The sequence below is a fragment of the Somniosus microcephalus genome, chromosome 4 (assembly GCF_052327205.1).
Source record: "Somniosus microcephalus isolate GS21.2 chromosome 4, FLI_Smic_1.0, whole genome shotgun sequence".
NCBI classification, from domain to species: domain Eukaryota; kingdom Metazoa; phylum Chordata; class Chondrichthyes; order Squaliformes; family Somniosidae; genus Somniosus; species Somniosus microcephalus.
The window spans coordinates 274304978-274329769 of record NC_140990.1 but is presented as its reverse complement, the minus strand read 5'-3'; the positions used below and the strand labels follow the sequence as shown (position 1 = coordinate 274329769).

Below are 24792 nucleotides of genomic sequence, written 5' to 3'. Positions count from 1 at the left end.
TATACTATGGCATTTCAAGTGCTCATCCAAATGCTTCTTGAATGTTGTGAGGGTTCTTGCCTCTACCACCCTTTCAGACAGTGAGTTTCAGATTCCAACCACCCTCTGGGTGAAAAAGTTTTTCCTCAAATCCCCTCTAAACCTCCTGCCCCTTACCTTGAATCTATGCCCCCTTGTTATTGACCCCTCTACTGAAGAGAAAAGTTCCTTTCTATCTACCCTATCTATGCCCCTCATAATTTTGTATACCACAATCAGGTCCCCCCTCAGCCTTCTCTGCTCCAAGGAAAACAACCCCAGCCTGTCCAGTCTTTCTTCATAGCTGAAGCACTCCAGCCCAGGTAACATCCTGGTAAATCTCCTCTGCACCCTCTCCAAAGCAATCACATCCTTCCTTTAGTGTGGCGACCAGAACTGCACACAGTACTCCAGCTGTGGCCTTACCAGCGTTTTGTACAGCTCCATCATAACCTCCCTGCTCTTATATTCTATGCCTCGGCTAATGAAGGCAAGTATCCCATATGCCTTTTTAACCACCTTATCCACCTGTTCTGCTGCCTTCAGGGATCTATGTACATGCACACCAAGGTCCCTCTGATCCTCTGTCTTTCCTAGGGTCTTACCATTCATTGTGTATTCCCTTGCCTTGTTAGTCCGTCCAAAATGCATCACCTCACACTTTTCAGGGTTAAATTCCATTTGCCACTGTTCCGCCCATCTGACCAACCCATCTATATCGTCCTGTAGCCTGAGGCTTCCCTCCTCGCTATTTACCACCCCACCAATTTTCGTGTCATCTGCGAACTTACTGATCATACCTTTTACATTCACATCCAAATCATTAATGTAGACCACAAACAGCAAGGGACCCAGCACCGATCCCTGCGGTACCCCACTGGACACAGGCTTCCAGTCACAAAAACAACCTACCACCATCACCCTCTGCCTTCTGCCACTAAGCCAGTTTTGGATCCAATGTGCCAAGGCACCCTGGATCCCATGGGCTCTTACCTTCCTGACCAGTCTCCAATGCGGGACTTTATCAAAAGCCTTACTGAAATCCATGTAAACCACATCCACTGCACTACCCTCATCCACACACCTAGTCACCCCCTCGAAAAATTCAATCAAATTGGTCAGACATGATCTTCCCTTGACAAAGCCACGCTGGCTATCCCTAATTAATCCCTGCCTCTCCAAGTGGAGACCAATTCTGTCCCTCAGAATTTTTTCCAATAATTTCCCTACTACTGATGTTAGGCTCACTGGCCTGTAATTCCCTGGTTTATCCCTACTACCCTTCTTGAATAATGGTACTACATTAGCTGTTCTCCAGTCCTCTGGCACATCCCCTGTGGCCAGAGAGGTTCTGAAAATTTGTGTCAGAGCCCCTGCAATCTCCTCCTTTGCCTCACATAGTAGCCTGGGATACATCTCGTCCGGGCCTGGGTATTTATCCACTTTTAAGCCTGCTAAAACCGCTAGTACCTCCTCCCTCTCGATGCTAATATGTTCAAGTGTATCACAGTCCCCTGCCCGATTTCTATGTCCACATCGTCCTTCTCCATAGTGAACACAGATGCAAAAAATTCATTTAAAACCCCACCTACATCCTCTGGCTCTACACACAGCTTGCCACTTTGGTCCCTAATGGGCCCTACTCTTTCCCTAGTTATCCTCTTGCCCTTAGATCCTGCCAGTACACTTCACACCTAATCTCAGCTGCCTTTTGTCTCCACGGGCCCATTACCATCTCATCTGGCTTCTAATACCTTTTATTGTCTCCTTTTCTTCTTTTGTTCGATCGCAGCTTTGCCTTCGATCTTTTTATTTTCTTTACAGTTTTGAAGAAGGGTTTCAACCCGAAACGTCAAAAAAAATTCTCTCCACGGATGTTGCCTAACCTGCTGAGTTTTTCCAGCATTCTCTGTTGTTATTTTGGATTTCCAGCATCTGCAGTATTTTGCTATCGTACCTTAAGATTTTCCTTTATTTTGCTCGCCAGTGTTATTTCATCGCCCCTCCTCGCTCTCCTAATTTCTTTTTTAAGTATCCCCTGCACTTTTTATACTCCTCTAGGGCTTCCTCTGTCTTTAGTCCTTTGTATCTGCCAAAAGCCCCCCTTTTTTTCCTAATCCATTCTCGTATATCCCTTGGCATCCAAGGTTCCCTGGGTTTGTTGGTCCCACCCTTGACCTTTACGGGCACATGTTGCCATTGTACTCTCTCAATTTCCTGTCTGAAAGACTCCCATTGCTCCGATGTGGATTTTCCTTCAAGTAGCTGATCCCAGTCCACATTGGCCAGATCCTGCCTTATCATATTAAAATCGGCCTTCCCCCAATTTAGAACCTTTATTTCCGTCCATCCTTGTCCTTTTCCATGACTACCTTAAATCTCACCGAATTATGGTCACTGTCACCAAAGTGCTCACCTACTAATACTTCTACCACTTGCCCGGCCACATTCCCTAGAATTAGGTCCAGTACCGCCCCCGCTCTTGTAGGACTTTCTACATGCTGGCTCAAAAAGCTCTCCTGGATGCACTTTAAGAATTCTGCACCCTCTAAGCCTTTCACACTCTGACTATCCCAATTAATAACTTGGAAAGCAGTGACAGGATCGGACAAAGTCAACATGGATTTACAAAAGGTAAATCGTGCTTGACTAATCTACTGGAATTTTTTGAGGATGTAACTGGTAAAATAGATAAGGGAGAACCAGTGGATGTGGTGTATTTGGACTTTCATAAGGCTTTCGATAAGGTCTCGCATAAGAGATTAGCGTGCAAAATTAAGGCACATGGGATTGGGGGCAAGGTATTGACTTGGATAGAGAACTGGTTGGCAGATAGAAAACAAAGAGTTGGAATAAACGGGTCGTTTTCCGAGTGGCAGGCAGTGACTCGTGGGGTACCGCAAGGATCGGTCCTAGATACCCCAGCTGTTCACAATATATATTAATGATCTGGACGAGGGAATTGGATGTAATATCTCCAAATTTGCAGACGACACAAAGCTGGGTGGGAGGGTATGCTGTGAGGAGGATGTTGTGAAACTCCAGTTCGATTTGGACAGGTTGGGTGATTGGGCAGAAACATGGCAAATGCACTATAATGTGGATAAATGTGAGGTTATCCACTTTGGTGGCAAAAACAGGAAGTCAGATTATTATTTGAATGGCAATAGATTGGGAGAAGGGGAAGTGCAAAGAGACCTGGGTGTTCTTGTGCACCAGTCGCTGAAGGTAAGCATGCAGGTGCAGCTGGCGGTTAAGAAGGCAAATGGTATGTTGGTCTTCGTAGCAAGAGGGTTCGAGTACAGGAACAAGGATGTCTTGCTGCAGTTGTACAGGGCCTTGGTGAGACCGCACCTTGAGTATTGTGTGCAGTTTTGGTCGCCTTATCTGAGGAAGGATGTTCTTGCCATGGAAGGGGTGCAGCGAAGATTCACCAGGCTGATACCTGGGATGGCAGGAATGACATATGAGGAGAGATTGTGTCAATTGGGCTTATACTTACTGGAGTTTAGAAGATTGAGAGGGGATCTCATCGAAACCTATAAAATTCTGTCTGGCCTGGACAGACTATACGCAGGAAGGATGTTCCTGGTGTCCGGGGAGTCCAGAACCAGGGGTCATAGTCTAAGGATAAGGGGTAAGCCATTTAGGACTGAAATGAGGAGGAATTTCTTAACCCAGAGAGTGGTGAACCTGTGGAATTCTCTGCCACAGAGGGCGGTGGAGGCCAGTTCATTAAATATATTCAAGAGGGAGTTGGATATATTTCTTAAAGCTAAAGCGATCAAGGGATATGGGGAGAAGGCAGGGACAGGGTACTGAATTTGGATGATCAGCCATGATCTCATTGAATGGCGGAGCAGGCTCGAGGGGCCGAATGGCCTACTCCTGCTCCTATCTTCTATGTTTCTATGCCACATGGAGCAAGCATCCAGATGTCTGTTCAATAGCAATTGATGAGCCCAGTTAAAGAGTGTGTTTAAAATGTAAAACTTGGCACACTGATTACTTGAGTGCAACTTATCTCTCTCCAACCTGCTAGTGACGGTGAGAAGTATGGCCATTACAATGCCAAAAGCCATGTAAGTGGACATTTAAATATGGGCAAAAGCAAAATACTGCGGATGTTGGAAATCTGAAATAGAAACAGAAAATGCTGCAAACACTCAGCAGGTCAGGCAGCATCTCTGGGGAGAAAAACAGAGTTAACGTTTCAGGTCGATAATCTTTCATGAGCACGAGATGATTCAGTTCTGTTGAAAGGTTATTGACTTGAAGTGTTAGCTCTAGTTCTCTCTCCACAGATGCTGCCTGACCTGGAGTGTTTCCAGCATTTTCTGTTTTTATTTAAATATGGGAATTAGGTAAAGATTAGGGGGGAATTTTTCAGGGGCCCAGTGGGCGTATTTGGTGGCGTGTCAGGTGGGAATTTTTTTTTCTGACAGCGGGTCAGGAACCTGCTGTCATCCCGCCGCCACGCTACTTTCGCAGATGTCGGGTCTGTCAGGGCTGAACAGACCCAAAATGCTGCAGCGGGGGAGTCAATTTAGATCATTATGACCTTGTTAACAGCCCATTAAACAGTATTTTGAGCTCACCTTACCATTTTATGAGGTCGCCCACGGGGTCCACACTGCTGGGGATCAAGTCAGGTAAGGAGGTCAGGAATTGAATCAGCATGGGATCATCTCATTAATTGACAGCTGTAAATGTGCTATAAAAGCTCGCATCTCAGAGCTGTTCACTTTCCAACCTCAGAAGCTGTTGCTTACTGCATTTGGAAGACAGATTGAGCTTTATGCAGGTTGCAAGTGTTTGGAGAAAGCTTTCTATCCAGTGTCACCTCAGTGGAACAACCTCTCTCACCATTGACAGATCGCTTCTGTCATCTCAAGTTCACCTGCCATCTATTACATCAGAATCGGTGCCCTTGAAACTATCTCACCTTGGTCCTCAGAATCCCACCACGATCAGCCCCAACACCAGCAACACCAGCAGCACCAACAACACCAACCTTCTCCGCAATCAACTGAAAAAGGACACAGGGCATCAGCACCTGACCACATTGCTGCCTGGGAGGCCAGGGATGGCCTCACCATGTCCAGATTTACTTCATTTGATGTACACCCTGGCTGCCACAAAATGTGCCAGGTTGGCACCACCCCACACCATCACCATTGCGGGGGGTATCATTATGTCTCACCATTCACTGCAACTCACTAAGCCACTTCCAAAGGTGCACACAAATCTGTCCAAGAACGCAAAGTTGAAAATAAAGGTTTCAATGTTTGACAGCAAATTAACAGAAACTTTACATGAACATTGGCTAAAACATCCAAGTACCTACCCATGTGTGTTGTTAGTTGGTATGATTGGACTAGGATGAGGGTGAGTGGTGGCTAGTTAGATGGGAAAGTGATAATATAGATGGAGAGTGATGGGTGGAGGTGCAAGATAAGTTGGTGTAAGGGTGTGCAGGAGTAGGGTAGGGAAGGCAGAGTGATGGGGATGTAATGAGTGGCACAGCAGGATGAGGTTAAGTGCGGCTTTGCAGTAACGTTTCATGATCTACTGAGGTCATTGAAAGGTTTGCGCCACTGCAGCCAGGTACTCCTGACGACATCCCTGCTTGTGCCCTCCTTTGCAATGTGCAACCAGGCTGTGTTGATCTCTTCTGCCCATGGGGAGGGAAGAGCACCTCCCTGCATGCTGTGACTCCCTCCATAAGCAGATGGAGTGTGTCGTGGGAGAGCCTGGGTGCAGCCGTGCACCTCTGTGCAGTGCTCGTCAGTGTTTGCAGCACCTCAATGCTGTAGAACACTGACAGCACAAATGTCAAAATCAATTTGCGCATGGTCCCTTTAAAGAAACCGGCTGATGATGCGTCATCAAATGACGTCATCAGACCAGCTTCCTTCAATTGGCCAGCAAACACGCTGGGCGGGCTCAGCAAACCCAATCAACGTAAAATCATTCTAGAGCAGGTTCAGCAGCGAGGTCGGGACCCGCCACTGACATCGTCCACCCCAGACCCACCGAGGTAGGGGAAATCGCGGCCTAGGTTATCAGGAGAGAAACATTCAGATATTAGACAGGGCCACAATTTTCTACCACTGCTTCTGAGGATCCACTAGCACCTGAAAGCATGAAAATACAGCCTGAATACAGCATGAATAATGGTAAGTCAGCTGTGCTTCCTATTTCCTTTTGAAGAGTAGAATGTTACTGATCAGCATCTATCTGCCGATTAATTTATCCTGTTAACTGCCTTTCTTTTACACACAGATTTAACAATTTTACCCAGAATACATAAAAGTATTTTATCCTGATGCTTTCTAATAGTCATTTCAGCCTATGTATATTGAAAAATGGAGATATTCAGAAAATAGCATAACTTGAAAATAAGCCCTTGAAACAAGACAAAATTAAAAAATGAGGACATAGCATATAGCGAAATAAATTACAAACAAGTATGGCGTCTCGTATTGGCTTGTTTACGTATGATTGTAGTACAGTTCAAGATCACATCCATATCCACAAGGCACACATGGCTGTTATTATTGTACAGGTACTAGATGTCTGATCTAAATAGGCTATTAGTAGCTTTAGTGTCAGATTCAGCAGAGCAAATTGCTGTCAAAAATGATTTTAAAAAATGTTTTAAATTTTCTTTCAGTGGTCCAGGCCACAATCCCAGCATGGATGCAGAGGCGAGCCCCATTTCCACTATTTGGCAAGTAGGTGTCCCTAGTCTCATATACAGGAAACTTTTTTTTATCTGGCACCGACGGGACCGATGTGGTGCCGGTTCATCAAAAATTCCGGATAACCGAAAGCTACAGTAAAAGATACGGAGCTGAGAGCTCCGTATAAAGCAACAAACCCTGTAGTTCAGAACAATGGCCACAGGTTCCAAGCGTCTCTGTCGCTTAGCAACAGCTGCAGCCACACCCCTGCACAGCAACAGATAGAGGAAGGCAAGTAATAAAACTTACCTGAACCTACTCCTGAATTTTGCTGGTTAACTGAGATTTCCGGTTATTTAGGTGCCGGTAAATCAAAAGTTTCCTGTAACAACCCACTGCTGAACAAACAGCGGATCCCTAAGAGGGCCAGGAAAGGTGAACTCTCAGTGTAGGAAGTCCCCAAGCCTAACGATGGTGAGGCGATGACCTGGTGTAAATAAGTCCCAGCCTATCTTGCGGTCCTTTGGGCAGACAATCCCCGAAGTTATGATGGGAGTGCAGTGGAAGGGCTGGCAACTTTCAGAGCCATTACTTTATGAAAAGCCGACATTGTTTATCTATCCTTTAAACTCATTTCTAAGATGATCCAAGGCTGTCACAACACATAATTCACCTTTAAAATGAGAGATCTGAGAACTTTGTGTGGAACTATTTGTATTGAATAATCAGGTCCCAGTGTCTATTAAACAAGAAATAATATTGTATTAACATTATTCTGTTATGTCTTTGAAATGTGAACGATAGAGAAAATATCTATTTTCAAAAGACCATTTTTATTGTTAACTTGTGATTTAAAGGCCGTCAGATTATTGTTCTCAGTAATGAAACTGCAAGATATGATACGTTATCATGTATCATGTACGTTTAAAAAAAAGTTCCATAGTGAACTGAAACCACTACTTTTATTTAATTGATGGCTTCATATAGAAAGGCTCTCAGTACTTAAATAGATAACTATGACAATATTTCAGTACAAAGCTAGTGGATTTCCCATGGCATTACTCATAGTGAATTGGAGGATATGGTAGAAATTGTGAGCGATAGTGACAGGCACTGAAGTAAATGGAAGTGGATAGTGGTAAATTATTTTTGACTGATTCCTGGGATAATGTCAACCAATCAGAAAACCATGACAGTTTCTTTGTGCTACAAAGCTAAAAGGACATGCATGAGACTTTGAATATATATTATAGATTTTGTAAAACTGTTTCATACATTACTTTCTGATCTTTAAAAAAAATTGTACAGAATTTGCTAGATCAGCTATGTATTTTTCCATGGCATCCTACGCTGTAATCACACTGACTGATGCAGTATGACATGTCCATCATGCCTAACCTAACTATTTAAAACTTTCTTACATTGTCGTCAGTAGCTGGCTTATCTATTATCACCTCTGGCAGAAGTCGTCCAACGGGTGATGTTGGAGTTGAAGGTCCACCGGCAAGTGAAACCACTCCATTGCAGTCCACTGTGCTGTGCATCTTCCCATTCACTGGAAGCACTGGTAGCATCCTGGAGGACCTACTGGCCTGACTAACGTTGCTGCTGCGTCTCTCACCCTGCCTGCGTGGGATAAAGAGTGAGCCCCTTCTGCTTTCATTGTCTTCAAAAGTGCTATGTTCATCATCAGCAAAATCATTTTCTGACCCTACATCTTTAGTCCGTCCTTTGAAACTGAAGATGCTGCTTCTGCTATTGCGCCTTGGAGAAAAGATAGATCCACGAATACTTAGTAGTGACTGAAAAAGAATGAGAACATATATCACTCAGTATCACCTCAACTTTGAACTGCAGTATGTCATTAATGTTTTATGCAGTTATTTGCAGATTTATTTTGACCATGACATTTCCTGTATTCCCTATACCAAAGAAGCAGTGCTGCACCATTTTAATCTGAATAAACCAGTTACAAAAAAAACTGAAGCCTTGCCTCCAGACACACTAGTTGATGCTGGAGTACCTACCGCTAGGTCATCATTTTCAGTATGTGTATAACTTAAATGTATTAAAATAGCCAGTGATTCTTCGTACAACTGGCAGATCAAGTAAAAGGACTGATACACTAGCGAGCCTATTATACCTGTCCTTTTACAATACACAGCCACACAAGAGGAGACAGACTGTTATATCAGAGTGTGACTAACCTTCATACCCTGCACTGGCTCGGTTCTAAGCTATTGACCCAGAAATTGCTGGAAAAATAATGGTGAATTAATAGCTCTCACCATTATTAGTTCATAAAAAATCCAGCAATTTGTGGCAAAGCGATACACCATGACTTTCAATTCTCCACAAATTTCTGGATGATTTTCTGTATCTCGTTTGACTCTAATTTACCCCATCTCCTTCTCTGTTTTTCTTTCATTAGTTAAGGAGATAGTGCACAACGTTCATGCAGACCCAGACACGACCATTATCAATTCACATCTACGATGCAAATATAGTGCGATCTGAAGGATGAGGTAAAAAATCTAGTTCATTTCGCTTGCCACAAAATGCACCATTCCAGCAATTTCTGGTGCAGTAAGTCAAACAAAAGTACACAAAGTCTCACAAATAGCAATGAGATAAAGGTCTTGATCTATTTTGTTGATATTGGTTGAGGTAGGAATGTTGGTCAGGAGACTGGGAGAACACCCTGCTCTTCAAATAGTGCCATGGGTATTTGAATTTTATCTGAACTAATGGAACTGAAAGATGGCACCTCAGTTTCACATTTCCTCTAAAGGCAGCACATTTGACAAAGCAGCACACCCTCAGTGGAGTATCAACCAAGTTTGCACACAACCTTCTAACTCACGTGAGAATGCTGCCTAATAACCCAGTAATTTAACTGTTTGGGCAAATAAATAGTTACATAGGATTACATAGGATATACAGCAGAGAAACAGGCCATTCAGCCCAGCCAGTCCATGCCGATGTTTATGCTCCACTCAAGCCTCCTCCCGTCTTTCCTCATCTAAATCTATCAGCGTAACCCTCTATTCCCTCCTCCCTCTTATGCTTGTCTAGCCTCCCCTTAAATGCATCTATAGTATTCGCTTCAACCACTCCCTGTGGTAGCGAGTTCCACATTCTCACCACTCTTTGGGTAAAGAAGTTATTTCTGAATTCCTTATTGGATTTCTTGGTGACTATCTTATATTGATGGCCTCTAGTTTTGCTCTTCCCCACAAGTAGAAACACTCTCTCTGTATCCACTCTATCAAAACCTTTCATAATTTTAAACACCTCTATTAGGTCACCCCTCAGCCTTCTTTTTTCAAGAGAAAAGAGACCCAGCCTGTTCATCCTTTCCTGATATGTACACCCTCGCATTTCTGGTATCATCTTTGTAAATCTTCTCTGCACCCTCTCCAGTGCCTCTATATCCTTTTTATAATATGGCAACCAGAACGTACACAGTACTCCAAGTCTGGTCTAACCAAGGTTCAATACAGGTTTAGCATAACTTCCCTACTTTTCAATTCTATCCCTCTGGAAACAAACCCTAGTTCTTGGTTTGCTTTTTTTATGGCCTTGCTAACCTGTGGCGCAACTTTTAGTGATTTGTGTATTTGTACTCCGCGATCCCTTTGTTCCTCTACCCCACCTAGACTCCCACCCTCCAAGTGATAAGTAACCTCTGTATTCTTCCTACCAAAATGTAATACCTCACATTTATCTGTGTTGAACTTCATTTGCCAATTATTTGCCCATTCTGCAAGTTTATTAATGTCCTCCTGTAATTTGTTGCAGTCCTCCTCAGTACTGACAATCCCCCCAATTTGGTATCATCTGCAAATTTAGAAATTGTGTTTTTGATTCCAAAGTCTAAATGGTTAATGTAAATTGTGAACAGCAGTGGCCCCAGCACTGATCCCTGTGGAACACCACTACCCACCTTCTGCCACTGTGAATAGTTACCCTTTACTCCCACTCTCTGCTTTCTGTCCTGAAGTCAGCCAGCAATCCATTCTGCTACTTGTCCCCTGACTCCACATTGTCTGACCTTGTTCATCAGTCTATTATGGGGTACCTTATCGAAGGCCTTTTGAAAATCCAGATAAATTACAGCTACTGCATTACCATTGTCTACTCTCTCTGTTACCTCTTCAAAAAATTCAGTAAGGTTGGTCAAGCAAGACGTTCCCTTTTGAAATCCATGTTGACTATTCATTATTATATTTTTGGTTTCTAAATGTTCTTCTATTTTCTCCTTTAGTAGGGATTCCATTATTTTTCCTACCACCGACATTAAGCTGACTGGTCTATAATTCCCCTGGACATGTTCTATCCCCCTTCTTAAATATCGGTATTACGTTAGCTATCCACCAGTCCTCTGGCACTACACCTTTTTCTAACGAATTATTAAATATGCTAACAATAGAGCTAAGATGACAGTCAGCTTAAGGTAAATACCCAGTCTCTTTCATTTCTTAACTGTCAACACGTAACTATTTGGCAAGCTTGTCAATTATAAAATTATTAGTTTATTTTATATTACAGCATTATATTCAGCTTAAATCACCTTTCTAAGGTTTTGTTACCTGCTTCTCTAGGATTAAAAAAGCAGATCATTTCTTTTGGAAAACATCAATTCTGGTTGCAGAATGCCAGATAGACTGGGCTGGATTTTACCAACCCTGAGGAGGCGGGTTTGGAGGCGTGCAAGTTGTTAAAAATCGGCAAAATGGCGGGTGGGTCCGATCCCGCCTCCGAGGAGTTCTCCCAAATGCGTGTTTTCTGGCCCCCTTTCCATCCCGCCTCCAAAAGGCGGGATAGGCCCTTAAGACCCTTAACAACCACTTAATTGCCTCTATAATCCCATTTTGAGAGGCCTTTCTGATTTTTAGACATTCCCCCCATCCTACACGCCTCCTCTGGAACACACCAGGTAATGCTGGCGGCCTCACAAATGGATTGCTTACTAACAGCTACAGCTCCACCATTACAAAAGAGTTTTCACCAGTGATCATTTGCAGGTGGTAGAACTTTGTTGTTTCAGGTCTGGGCGAACTTTTAGCAGGCATACTCAGTGTAGTGGAAGTTTGGAGCCTGACACCCATCTCCAGTGTGACCTCCTGGGAAACCCCTCTCCCCACCTTGACTAAGGGCTTCCTCAACTGAGGCATATACCAGAAGACCAGATTTGGACGAAGACCAGCCACGGCAGCAGCAGAACCCTGAGCAACAGCAGCACCAACAGCAGGAGCATCAACAGGAGCGCCAAGCTGCTAGTCACCCACCTGAAGATGCACAGGTCAGAAGGTGCCAGCGCGCGACAACATTGCTGCCTGCGATGCAAGGGACGCACTCATCCTGGCCAGGTTTGCTTAGCCTGCACAATCATACACTTTAGTCTCGCTCCTTCTTACCAGATCATCGACAGTGGACAAGAACCTGCGGAATCCTATCACTCTGACCACCATTCTGACAATCGCAAGGCGCCCTAAACCCTCAATGTGAAAGTTCCATTTGCGAAATGACACAGACCACAACTTCAACAGTTTGCCATCAAAACACTTTATAATACAATCACAATGATGGCTGGTCCAAAAACAAGACAACACAGCATCCAAGTGACTACCCTTGTGACTACTTGTGCTTTATCTTCCTCTTACGCGTGCTCCTACGTGGTACTTCCCCTGTGGCTTCAGCAGATGTGGAGGCCCCTTGCTCACTCTCTTGCTGCTCCTATCTTGACGCCTTTGGCGGGTGTCCTCTGGGGTGGCGTACTGTGCGGGCTCGCCAACAGTCTGCTGCTCCTGCGGCTGAGCAGGGGCTGAGACGCCCATCTCAGTTGGGTGAGGACTCTGGTGGGGCTCTGACCGAGGGCTTTCCTGTGGCATGGTCGTGTGAGCGCTTGGAGAGGAGCCCTCACTTCCTTGTTGTCTGCCACCAACATCCCACTCATGGGTCAGCCCCACTTCAGAGCTAGAAAGTGGCTTGACAGCACCTTACTGCACTGCAGTGGGGCCATGAGGACCCGTTTCTGCACTGGAAGTCCTACTCCAGAGGACTTGCATGAAGGTCTGGTTTGTTTGCTCAATAGCTGACCATTGCTCCTCAAGAGATGTCATTCTATTCTGAACAATGACCATGTTTTCAATACCCTGGCGACTAAGCTCCTCCATGGACGTAGCCATCCTCTCCTCTACGGTAGCCAGCCTTACCATGGAGGTAGCCATCCTTTCCACAGAGGTTGCCATCCTTTCCGCGGTGATGCGTTCATGCGCCAATGCCTCCACAAAGGCTCTGCTCATGTTCGCGATGGACTTCTCCATTCGCTCCACACTCGCAGCAACCCTGGAGACAAAGCCTGCCAGAGACTCCTGCACCTGTTCCTGGAGTTCCAGCACCGTTCTCCTTCTGGATGGTCCCGGAGGCACAGGGTCGACATGTAGCGGAGCCGAGCTGGCAGAGTCCTGCACCCTCTGACGAGGACTCTCCACTGCTGTCCCTGTCTCCACCATCTGCTGATGCTCACTTGTGAGCTGTGATACACCAGGTGGCATCACTACTCTATCTTGCGATGGTCCCACTGAGGTGTTACTGTCTGCGCTGGTGCTGGGTGCGCTGAATTCTGCTGACGCTGCGCCCTCAGAGGTTGCAGCTTCCTCTGAGGAGTCTGGAGGCTCAGGCTGTTCCTCCTGGATAGTGGGGATGGGGGCTTTCGATGGTCCTGTGGGGGAGTAAAGGAAAGAGTTAGAGATGTGAGGCCAAGGTTACATGCACACTGAATATAGCAGATGATCATAAGTCAGTCTGTTAGAGCATCAGAATCATTATCAGTGACTCATGCTATGTCAATGAGATTCCAAACTATTCTGGCACCAGCTTGCTGTGATGCGCCCATCTGTCCGTCCCCCACTTGGGTATCCTCCTCGATCCCGGCGATTTCCAGGGCCGCCTCCTCCCAGGCGGTGAGCTGGGCTACTGAGGGTGGCCCTCCTCCTGTCATGGCTCTTTCCCTCTTATTGTGGGCTCTCTTTTCCTGCAATGAGGGACACAAGTGGAATTTGAATGAGAATGAAGGAGTGAGTGTAGTGAATGCATAGCATAGATGCTTAGAAGAATACAAAAGACCCTCCCTGTGTGTTGTAAGTTGTTGTTGTCATGGCATCACAGTGATAGGGAGTGTGAGGGCTGCATGGTCGAATAGTTAAGTGAATGTGACCATAGAGAGAGAGGGAATGGGTAAGGGTGCAGGGATATAAGTGTCCAGTGGGATGTGGAGGAAGAGGTTGGCAAAGCAGAGTGCTGGTGAGGAGAGGCGATGGGGATCAGATTGAGGGTGATGGGAAAGTCATACTCACTTTTCCTGTGCGGAGAAGGGCATGAAACCTCTTCCTGCATTGCAGCCAGGTTCTGCGGCTCATTGAAATGGAGTTGACCTCCTGGGCCACGTGTAGCCACACAGCTTTTGTCTGCTGGGGTGGCTTCTTTCTCCCTGAGGAAGGGAAGAGCACCTCCTTATTACAGCTGGCTCTGTACACCAGAGCTTGGCGGGAGGGCTCATCAAACCGAGGAGCACACTTTTGTTTGATCGTTGACATTTTCCACAATTCAACTCCTTCATATAAATTGCAGAGCCTTTGTAGTTTCCAGAAGAATCAAGGCTGCTTGCAGGCCTTAAATCCAACAGCATTGATGACATAATCGGAGGCGACTTTCTGTATGAAAAGACTCATTGGTCCAGTGGTTCCCACACGCAGGAAATCAATTGCCCAATTAGGGGACAATCCCACTTTTTCAACACTTCACTTAGGAGTCGGGGTCCTGACACGATTTCCACCTGACACGCCCCAGCCCGCCCACACTGACAAAATCCAGCCCACTGAGTCTTATCACTGAATAAAGTTTATAAAAACTTGTTCTTAATTATTTTTTGAAATGGTACATTTATTCTGTTTGTTTCTATTCACACGAGTTAAAAAGGAATAATAGCTGTTGGAGAGCCAAAAGGTTGTACATGTGGTAATTCTGATGAGAAACTACAAAAGCAACATTCTGATATATCAAAACTGTGTCTGAGTACTATTTGTTGCTTCCAGAAAAAGAGAAATCATATCAAACCTCTTCACAAATGCTGTCATTATACTTACTTTCAAGGTTGTGGATATTCCCCTCATCATAGCAGACAGGTTGTGTCTTCTTTCTCGAATAACTGAGCACTACCACTACTGCCATCACACATGCATTCATGTGTGCATCACGTGACATTATGAACTGTGTATGTCTACAAATATAAAGGTGCAGTGCTAAGGTAGTGGTGCACCACAATGCATAAGAAGCCAGAACATCTAGTGTGTGCAGCCAGTATTACTGGGGGAACAAAAATTACATTTACTTCTACACCATTTCTTGATCCCAAAAATCAAACTGATACCAATAGCGAAGTACAATGTGGCATTAATGCAAGTCATGATGTTGTAGTTTCTAAGATTTTAGGACACTGGAGCTGACTAAATGCAAAGCCACTGGACAGTTCTGCTGGTATCTGCTATTATATTTTGCTTTTGAAGTCATACAATCAGAAGTATGGTGATCCATACATTATGATGAGAATCCTTTACATGTATCAGAATCATCTAACGATGCTACTATTTTGAGCGCTGCCAACCTTTTAAGTGCCTCCTCTTTATTTTAATCCTACCCAATTTCTCTACTACCTCCTCCTTTACTGTGACATTGGCAGCATCCTCTTCTTTAATGAAGGCAGATGCAAAGTACTCGTTTAGTACATCAGCCAGGCCCTCTGCCTCCGCAAGAAGATTTCCTTTTTGGTCCCTAGTCAGCCCCACCCTTCCTTTGACTACCCTTTTACTATGTATATGTATATAATAGATTTTTGTGTTCTCTTTTATGTTACCCGCTAAGCTATTCTCATACACTCTCTTTGCCCCTCTTATTTCCTTTTTCAGTTCTCCCCTGCACTTTTTGAATTCAGTTTGGTTCTCTACTGAATTATGAACATGACATTTATCATTAGCCCTTTTCTGTCTCATTTTAAACTCTATGGCCTAGAAATTCAGTTTGGGCCCGCCAGCTCGCTTGCGCCCAGAAGTTACCGCTGCGCGCGGAGCCACTTGCGTCCGCCGGAAATTCAGTTTCAGCGCCCCAAGTCGAAGCCGGCCGCTATTCAAGGGTGTGGCCGCCCCCGCTTGGGGCGCTGAAACTGAATTTCGGCGCGCTAGGTGCCGCAGCGCCACCCGCTGCGGAGCGGCAGGCTGCGGTACTGCAGGCCTTCCTCCCTCTCTTAAGGGGGAGGTGCCTGCAACAGCGAGATCGCCGCTCGCTAGTGCCGGCAAATGAGCCCGGCACCACGGAGAAGTGCCGGGCTCCCGGAAAACAGCCGGCAATGCCGCGGGGGGGGGGGGGGCGGTGGGTGGAGGAGGCCGGGGAAGGAGGTGCGGGCAGGCGGCCGCCGAAAAGCGGCCGGCCGCACCTCCTCCTTAACTCGCCCCACTAAGGCTGCAGGACGGCCCCGTTTTCAGATCGCTGTTTGCGGCTGCTGCGGAAGAGGCGGCCGCAACTAAATATGGCGGTCGGGCCGGTAGCGGGGCACTGCGCACACCAATGACGTCATCGGTGGCGGCGCAGTGCTACTGGCTAACGCCGCCATTACCGCAGCGCTGAATATCGGCGCAATCTCAGCAAGTGGCGCAAAAGCCCTCTTTGGGCGAAAACTGGGCGCAAAGCCTACTGAATTTCTAGCCCTATATCTTTAGTCATCCAGGGAGCTCTAGCTGTGGATGCCCTTCCTTTCCCCCCTGTGGGAATGTGTCTAGTCTGTACCTGAACTATCTCCTATTTGCAGGCCTCCCATTGCTTATTTACTGCTGATTAATGTATAATTCCATATATACTTTCTATAACTAATTCCTCTTACCTGGTGTGGGGAAGAAATTTTCTTTTCATAAGAAATACAGTTACGATCAATGGAAAATCGAAAACCATTCCCCTTTCTTCCATTGTCTTCTGATTCTGATTTGTGAATCTTTTCATCATTATCCTTTTCCTCAGCTCCTTGCTCTGTTTGTCTCCGTTTCTTCCTTCTGTTTCGTCTTTCCTTGGCACTCTTTGAACTAAGCTTTGATGCATCTGAGGAACTATGTGACATTTCATATAGTCCAACTCTTCCACTTCCATCCCCTGCCTCAGCTGCTGCAGCTGCTGCAGCCTGTCCGATGGAAAGAACATCACAGCATTTTGCAAGGCATTTATATTAACCAAAAATGAATTGTTGCTAATTTATCAGTATATACTTTAACTAGACGAATCGGGGAGGAAGATAGGTTAATACTTCTACTAAAAGTGTGCACAAAGGACTTTCAGTCGAATGTTTTTAAGCATTCATATGCTATTATCCAACGATAATTTTCAGACCAATTTAAAGAAATAAGTTTTTTAATCCTACTTTGAAAGGCATGGAGATGATCAAGATGTAGCGATTCGGACACTGCACTATAAGATGGCTAGGAGATTTTAAGCACTGAGGTTATAGCTTTGCCAATAAAAAGAATGAGATGCGTTGGGGTAGAAATTGTGGACATAAAACATGCGCAGTAAGGCCCAATTTCAGGGACCAACATCCAGTACCCAAGGACGCCTGAAAAAGCCCAACTGAAAACTGGATCCAGCCATTTTTCAGGCATTCCTATTGGTTGCCTGAACAGGAGTTAGGCTCCTTCCATGTGTAAATGTGGGTCCTAACTCCTGTTTCAAGCCACTCCTGCTAAATTAGTCTTCGATGAGCGGAGCAAGTGTCGGACCTGTGTGATGGATTAAAGGAAATGCACTCTGGATGCACCATTTTTAATAAATAGATAGATCGTGAAAGAATGGGAGAGGCCTAAGATTTCTGATTGTAATGCTGCTGAAAATGCATTCATTTTAAAAAAGGTTATTGTTGGCAATTCAATCATAAAATGATTAGCCACAGCGAGATAGATACAGATTACTCTAATAGTCATTATCATAATGCAATTTGGCAACTTCAGCATATGTGTTATGAAATGACAATTATGAAAATCCTACCTGAGCTGCTTCTTGATGCCTTTTAAGCTGTTCAAGCATCTGCTGAAATTCTGCTTCTTTCTGTTCAGCTTCTTCTAAAGTAGCCTGGTTTTGCTCATCATAGGCCATGGCAACAACAGCCAGAATCAAATTGACCAAGTAGAAAGATCCCAGGAATATGACCAGCACAAAAAATATCATGTATGTTTTGCCAGCAGCTCTCAGGGTCTGATAAAACAAAATTTTAGGCTCTCCCTTACTCTTTTGCTTAGATAGTCTACTTTGACAAATCAGAGATTTTTATGTAAAAGCATTTATTAGTACAAAACTGGAATGAATAAGGGCACTTCAGGTAAACAGTTCAGAGAAATAAATAGCATCAACTTTTTAAAGTAATTATTAATGTAACAATCAATAATTAATAAATGATTTAACTATAACAATCAGGGATAATTTAAGATCGTTCTCAAATATTTCAGTACATTTAATGATACTTCTGACAAAATAATAGATCTAGGAAGAATATCAACTTAAATGCTAGGCTTTTCCAGAAGGCAGGAACCTTTGGGTAAAAATGTTAATGAAGGTATTTAGACACAGCAGACGTTTTTATAGATATGCTGTAAATTATTTAATTTTTTAAATGTGTGTGGGAAAAGAAAAATAGCAAAAGGTTTTGAAAAAACATTTCAAGTGATTTGATTGGTTCAATTCTTTTACTGATTGGGTTATTTTCATTAAGCCTGCCTAAACCTCTCCACCTCTCTACCTCTCTTTCCTCCTTTAAGACGCTCCTTAAAACCTACCTCTTTCCTGCCCTAATTTTTTTTTATGTGGCTCGGTGTCAAATTTGTTGTCTTTTAATACTCCTGTGCAGTGCCCTGGGACGTTTTACTACGTTAAAGGTGCTATATAAATACAAGTTGTTGTTGTTGTTATTACATCTTATAATGACTGAATTCTGATTAATTGCTAATAATTAATAAAAATTTGAGTGTATCAGACCCCCTGTATAACTATATACAATACCAATCGGGAAGATTATACACTCACAAGAGGATCTGCTTTACAAGTGGGATAAACATGGTGGGTGAGAAATATGGCTAGCACTGGGAAACATGAAACCGGCTATGCGTCGAGAGCATGTGCCCGAAGACAAAGACCTGAGGCTCGCTCAAAATTGGGCCTCAGGCCTCATCTCCATAAAACTGGAGCTCAATCGGGCATTCCGATGCAGCTCGCTATCGGAGCCTTCCAAAGATCTGTAAGTCCTGGGTGGGGGAGGGAGTGAAAGGGAGGGGATGTGCGCAAGTGGGCAGTGGCCTGCAGTATTGCTATAGAGCCCGGAAGAGCACTCCTGCTCCTCCTAGCTCCACATTAGGATAAATGAAAAGTGAAAAACCTACCTTTTCGTCGGCATCCTCCAGCAGGCTCTTTAAGAACTGCTAGTTATGCTGACGTAGACCCAGAAAAACTGAGCGACACCTACCAAATTTGGCATTGGGATCCTGATTAGCATATTTAAGGAGTCTAACGGCTGTTTCAAGTGGTCGCCTGGGTAGTCAGCACACTTCCAGGGGGGATTGGATGTGAGCGATTGAGCAGAGAAATTGGTCCCTGCCAACATGCATTTTGCACCCAAAGAACAGGCATGGCGGGGATCAATTATTCCCCCGTTATTTCATAACTACCCATTGAGTATTATATTTATGTTTGTTAAAAAAAAATATATTTTCCTTTCTTTCTACTAAGGCTATTCAAAGCACAGTGGATACTTAAATACCTTATTGTCATGTGAGATTATTTCATGTCTTGTAGAGGCAGTTATCTCTTATCGTAGAGATTTAGCTGAAAATACTCAAGTTGTTACAGTAGTGCATTTGACAGTTGGTTACTGATCAATTTAAAATATTTTGTTCCATGACTTGGTTGCAGCTGTACTATTTAAAAGAAGGCTACCCAAGAATGATTTTTGCTCTGCACCACTTCCCAATCTCAACTAAATTGTTCGGTTAAATGTGAGGTTATTTCATGTTTTGAAGAGGCATTTATCTCTTATTGTAGAGATTTATCTGAAAACACTTGGGTTGTTACAGTCGTGCATTTGACAGTTGATATATATTTTGGCCACAAATACTATGGGTGAAAGGACTACTCATATTATTTTTATTAGTAGCCAGAGAATAACATGCTTTTATTCCATTGTGATTGTTCTAATTATATTCAATAGCTCATCTAATACAAATCAAATATACTGTATACTTTTCTTTATTCATTCATGGGATGTGGGCGTCGCTGGCAAAGCCAGCATTTATTGCCCATCCCTAATTGCCCTTGAGAAGGTGGTGGTGAGCTGCCTGCTTGAACGGCTGCAGTCCACGAGGTGTTTTCCTACAACTGAGTGGCTTGCTGGGCCATTTCAGAGGGCAGTTAAGAGTCAACCACAGTGCTGTGGGCCTGGAGTCACGTATAGGCCAGACCGGGTAAGGGTGGCAGATTTCCTTCCCTAAAGGACATTGTACTGTACTACTGAAAAGCATTATAAATATTCTTATGCACATGTATTTGCATAAAATTTTTATATTGCATTTATACATAATGATAAATCATGCTTACCAGCTGGTAAAGGTTTTCCCAAAAGTCCTGAGTCATCAGCCGAAACAATGATAAGAATGCCCAGCTAAATGAGTCAAAGCTGGTATAACCATAATTTGGGTTTCTTCCAGCTTTCATACATGTATACCCCTCAGGACATCGACTAAGAAAATAAAATATGAAATAAAAAGCACAATTAAAATGTTTAACATATCTACTTTTAATCTTTTTTAATAATTTATAGCGGTTGTGTTACTTTTTGTGTGTCATATCAACAAAAATATTCCTGCCTCACTGGTTTGCCTGTCATTTGAAGTGATATGCCTGAGGTTTTTCGCTCTCTTAAGTCCAAGGGGCGCAGACTTGAATGGATATGGCAGACAACTGGTTTAGCCATTCACCGCCAAATCTGGCTGAACCACATAAAGCATTATTGGGTCCTACTCTTGTCTGCCAAAACTGCTCACTATTCCAGGATCATTCCGGAATGCAAATTCTCTACTGCTAACCATCTTCTTAAACCCCTCTCCCCTGTCTCCTTCACACTCACCTCCAACAAGTGTGAAGAGCTCATGGATTTCATTATCTCTAAGATTGAGACCAACTGATCAGCTGCCTTTGCCACTTCCCTTCCTTCCCCTAGCCCACCGGGCCAAACTTCCCCTAAGGTTCCCCCCTGCCCTAGCGCTGAACTCGCACCTTTCTTCAGTTTCTCTCCGATCTTCCCTCTTGACATCTCCACACTCATCTTGTCCATGAAACCCACTGCCTGCTCCCTCGACCCTATTCCCACTAAACTGCTGGCCACCCAACTTCCTTTTCTGGCTCCCAAGTTAGCTGACATTGTTAATGGTTCGCTCTCCTCAGGTACTGTCCCCCTCTCCTTCAAATCTGCTGTCATCACCCCTCTCCTCAAAAAAATAACCCTTGACCCTTCCGTACTGCCCCATATCCAACCTCCCTTTCCTCTCCAAAGCCCTTGAATGTGTTGTCGCCTCCAAAATCCGTGCCCATCTTTCCCAGAACTCCATGTTTGAATCCCTCCAATCCGGTTTCCGCCCCTGCCACAGTACCTAAATGGCTCTCATCAAAGTAATAAATTACACCCTGTGATTGTGATAAAGGTAAACTATTCCTCCTTGTCCTTCTCGACCTGTCTGCAGCCTTTGACACAGTCGACCGCTCCATCCTCCTCCAACACCTCTCCATCGTCCAGCTCAGTGGGAGTGCACTTGCCTGATTTCATTCTTATCTATCTAAGCATAGCCATAAAATCACCTGCAATGGCTTTTCTTCCCACTCCTGCATCGTTATCTCTGGTGTCCCCCAAGGATCTATCCTTGGCCCCCTCCTATTTCTCATCTATATGCTGCCCCTTGACATCATCCGAAAACATGGTGTCAGTTTCCACATGTACGCTGACGACACCCAGCTCTACCTCACCACCACTTTTCTCGACCCCTCCACGGTCTCTAAATTGTCAGATTGCTTGTCCGCCATCCAGTACTGGATGAGCAGAAATTTTCTCCAATTAAATATTGGGAAGACCGAAGCCATTGCCTTCGGTCCCCGCTATAAACTCCATTCCCTAGCCACCAACTCCATCCCTCTCCCTAGCATCTGTCTGAGGCTGAACCAGACTGTTTGCAACCTTGGTGTCATATTTGACCCTGAAATGAGCTTCCGACCACATATCTGCGGCATAACTAAGACTGCCTATTTCCACCTCCATAACATCGCCCGTCTCCACCCCTGCCTCAGCTCATCTGCTGCTGAAGTCCTCATCCACGCCTTTGTTACCTCTAAACTTGACTATTCCAACGCACTCCTGGCTGGCCTCCTACATTCTACCTTTCCCAAATTGAGGTGATCCAAAACTCGGCTGCCCGTGTCCTGATTCGCACCAAGTCCTGTTCACTCATCACCCCTGTGCTCGCTGACCTACATTGGCTCCCAGTTAAACAATGCCTCGATTTTAAAATTCTCATCCTTGTTTTCAAATCCCTCCATGGCCTCGCCCCTCACTATCTCTGTAATCTCCTTCAGCCCCAAAAACCCCCCACCCCACCACCCCCCTGAGATATCTGCGTTCCTCAAATTCTGCTCTCTTGAGCATCCCTGATTATAATCGCTCAACCATTGGTGGCCATGCCTTCAGCTGCCTAGGCCCTAAGCTCTGGAATTACCTCCCTAAACCTCTCCGCCTCTACATAAGAACATAAGAAATAGGAGCAGGAGTAGGCCATTCGGCCCCTCGAGCCTGCTCCGCCATTCAATAAGATCATGGCTGATCTGATCTTGGCCTCAACTCCACTTTTCTGTCTGTTTCCCATAACCCTTGACTCCCCTGTAGTTCAAATATCTGTCTATCTCAGCCTTGAATATATTCAATGACTCAGCCTCCACAGCTCTCTGGGGTAGAATCATAGAAAGTTACAGCACGGAAGGAGGCCATTTCGGCCCATCATGTTCGCGCCGGCCAACAAAGAGCTATCCAGCCTAATCCCACTTCCCAGCTCTTGGTCCGTAGCCCTGCAGGTTAGAGCATCCCAAATGCACATCCAAGTACTTTTTAAATGTGGTTAGGGTTCCTGCCTCTACCACCCCTTCAGGCAGTGAGTTCCAGACCCCCACAACCCTCTGGGTGAAGACATTTCCCCTCAAATCCCCTCTAAACCTTCCCCCAATTACTTTAAATCTGCGCCCCCTGGTTTTTGACCCCTCTGTTAAGGGAAATAGGTCCTTTCTATCCACTTTATCTAAGCCCCTCATCATTTTATACAGCTCAATAAGGTCTCCCCTCAGCCTCCTCTGTTCCAAGGAAAATAGACCCAGCCTATCCAGTCTTTCCTCATAGCTAAGATTCTCTACTCCCGGCAGCATCCTTGTAAATCTCCTCTGTACCCTCTCTAGTGCAATCACATCTTTCCTGTAACGTGGTGACCAGAACTGCATGCAGTACTCTAGTTGAGGCCTAACTAGTGTTTTATACAGTTGAAGCATAACCCCCCCCTGCTCTTGTATTCTATGCCACGGCTAATAAAGGCAAGCATTCCATATGGCTTCTTAACCACTTTATCTACCTGGCCTGCTACCTTCAGAGATCTGTGGACATGCACTCCAAGGTCCCTTTGTTCCTCTACGCTACTCAGTGTCCTACCATTTAATGTGTATTCCCTTTCCTTGTTAGCCCTCCCCAAATGCATTACCTCACACTTCTCCAGATTGAATTCCATTTGCCACTGTTCTGCCCACCTGACCAATTTATTGATATCTTACTGCAGTCTACAGCTTCCTTCTTCAGTATGAACCACACAGCCGATTTTAGTATCATCTGCAAACTTCTTAATCATACCCCCTATATTTAAGTCTAGATCATTGATATATACCACAAAAAGCAAGGAACCTAGTACTGAGCCCTGCGGAACCCCACTGGAAACAGCCTTCCGGTCACAAAAACACCCATCAACCATTACCCTCTGCTTCCTGTCTCCGAGCCAGTTTTGAATCCAACTTGACACTTTGCCCTGGATCCCATGGGCTTTTAACTTCATGACCAGTCTGCCATGTGGAACCTTATCAAAAGCCTTGCTAAAGTCCATATAAACTACATCAAACGCACAACCCTCATCTAGAAAATTCCAAAGATTCATGACCATCTGAGAGAAGAAATTCCTCCTCATCTGTGTCTTAAATGGGTGACCCCTTATTCTGAAACTCTGCCCCCTAGTTCTAGATTCCCCATGAGGGGAAACATCCTCTCAGCATCTACCCTCTCAAGCCCCCTCAGAATCTTATATGTTTCAATACGATCACCTCTCATTCCTCTAAACTCCAATGAGTGTAGGCCCAACCTGCTCAACCTTTCCTCATAAGACAACGTCTTCATCCCAGGAATCAACCTAGTCAACCTTCTCTGAACTCCCTCCAATGCAAGTATATCCCTCCTTAAATAAGGAGACCAAAACTGTATGCAGTACTCTGTAGTCTCTCTCCATTTAAATATTATTTTGCTTTTCTATTCTTCCTACCAAAGTGGATAACCTCACATTTTCCCACATTATACTCCATCTGCCAAATGTTTGCCCACTCACTTAATCTATCTATATCCCTCTGCAGACTCATTGTGTCCTCTTCACAACTTGCTTTCCCACATATCTTTGTATCGTCTGCTAATTTGGCTACAGTACACTTGGGAGGAAAAATTAGGTGAGTAGCGCCACCTGTTAGCGCCTAAAGAGGCAGTCAGTGGCTGTAGCGCCACTGGCTGCGCCTCCCGCGATATTCAGCAGGGGCGCTAATGGTGGCATTAGCCATTTGCGCTGCGCCGCCACCGATGACGTCATCGGTGTGCGCAGCGCCCCATTCGCGCCCCAAACACGATATTTGGTAGCGAACGGCGCGCCCGGTTCATGGGGCCTTGCTGCGC

General features: G+C 44.8%; 1 protein-coding gene across 3 annotated transcripts in view; it reads right to left on the bottom strand.

Moving 5' to 3' along the window:
- Positions 1-24792, bottom strand: part of scn1laa (sodium channel, voltage-gated, type I-like, alpha) — a 199902-nt gene that overhangs the window by 139288 nt on the left and 35822 nt on the right. For 2 of the 3 annotated variants that reach the window (XM_085986444.1, XM_085986443.1), the window contains exons 8-11: positions 20385-20526; positions 17790-17996; positions 16642-16932; positions 8159-8506 (exon numbers count right to left, since the gene is read on the bottom strand). In XM_085986444.1, the coding sequence (XP_085842570.1) occupies positions 8159-8506; positions 16642-16932; positions 17790-17996; positions 20385-20526 (988 nt within the window). Of the gene's footprint in view, positions 1-8125; positions 8507-16641; positions 16933-17789; positions 17997-20384; positions 20527-24792 lie in introns of all 3 variants that reach the window. The other variant, XM_085986442.1, reaches the window with a different exon arrangement.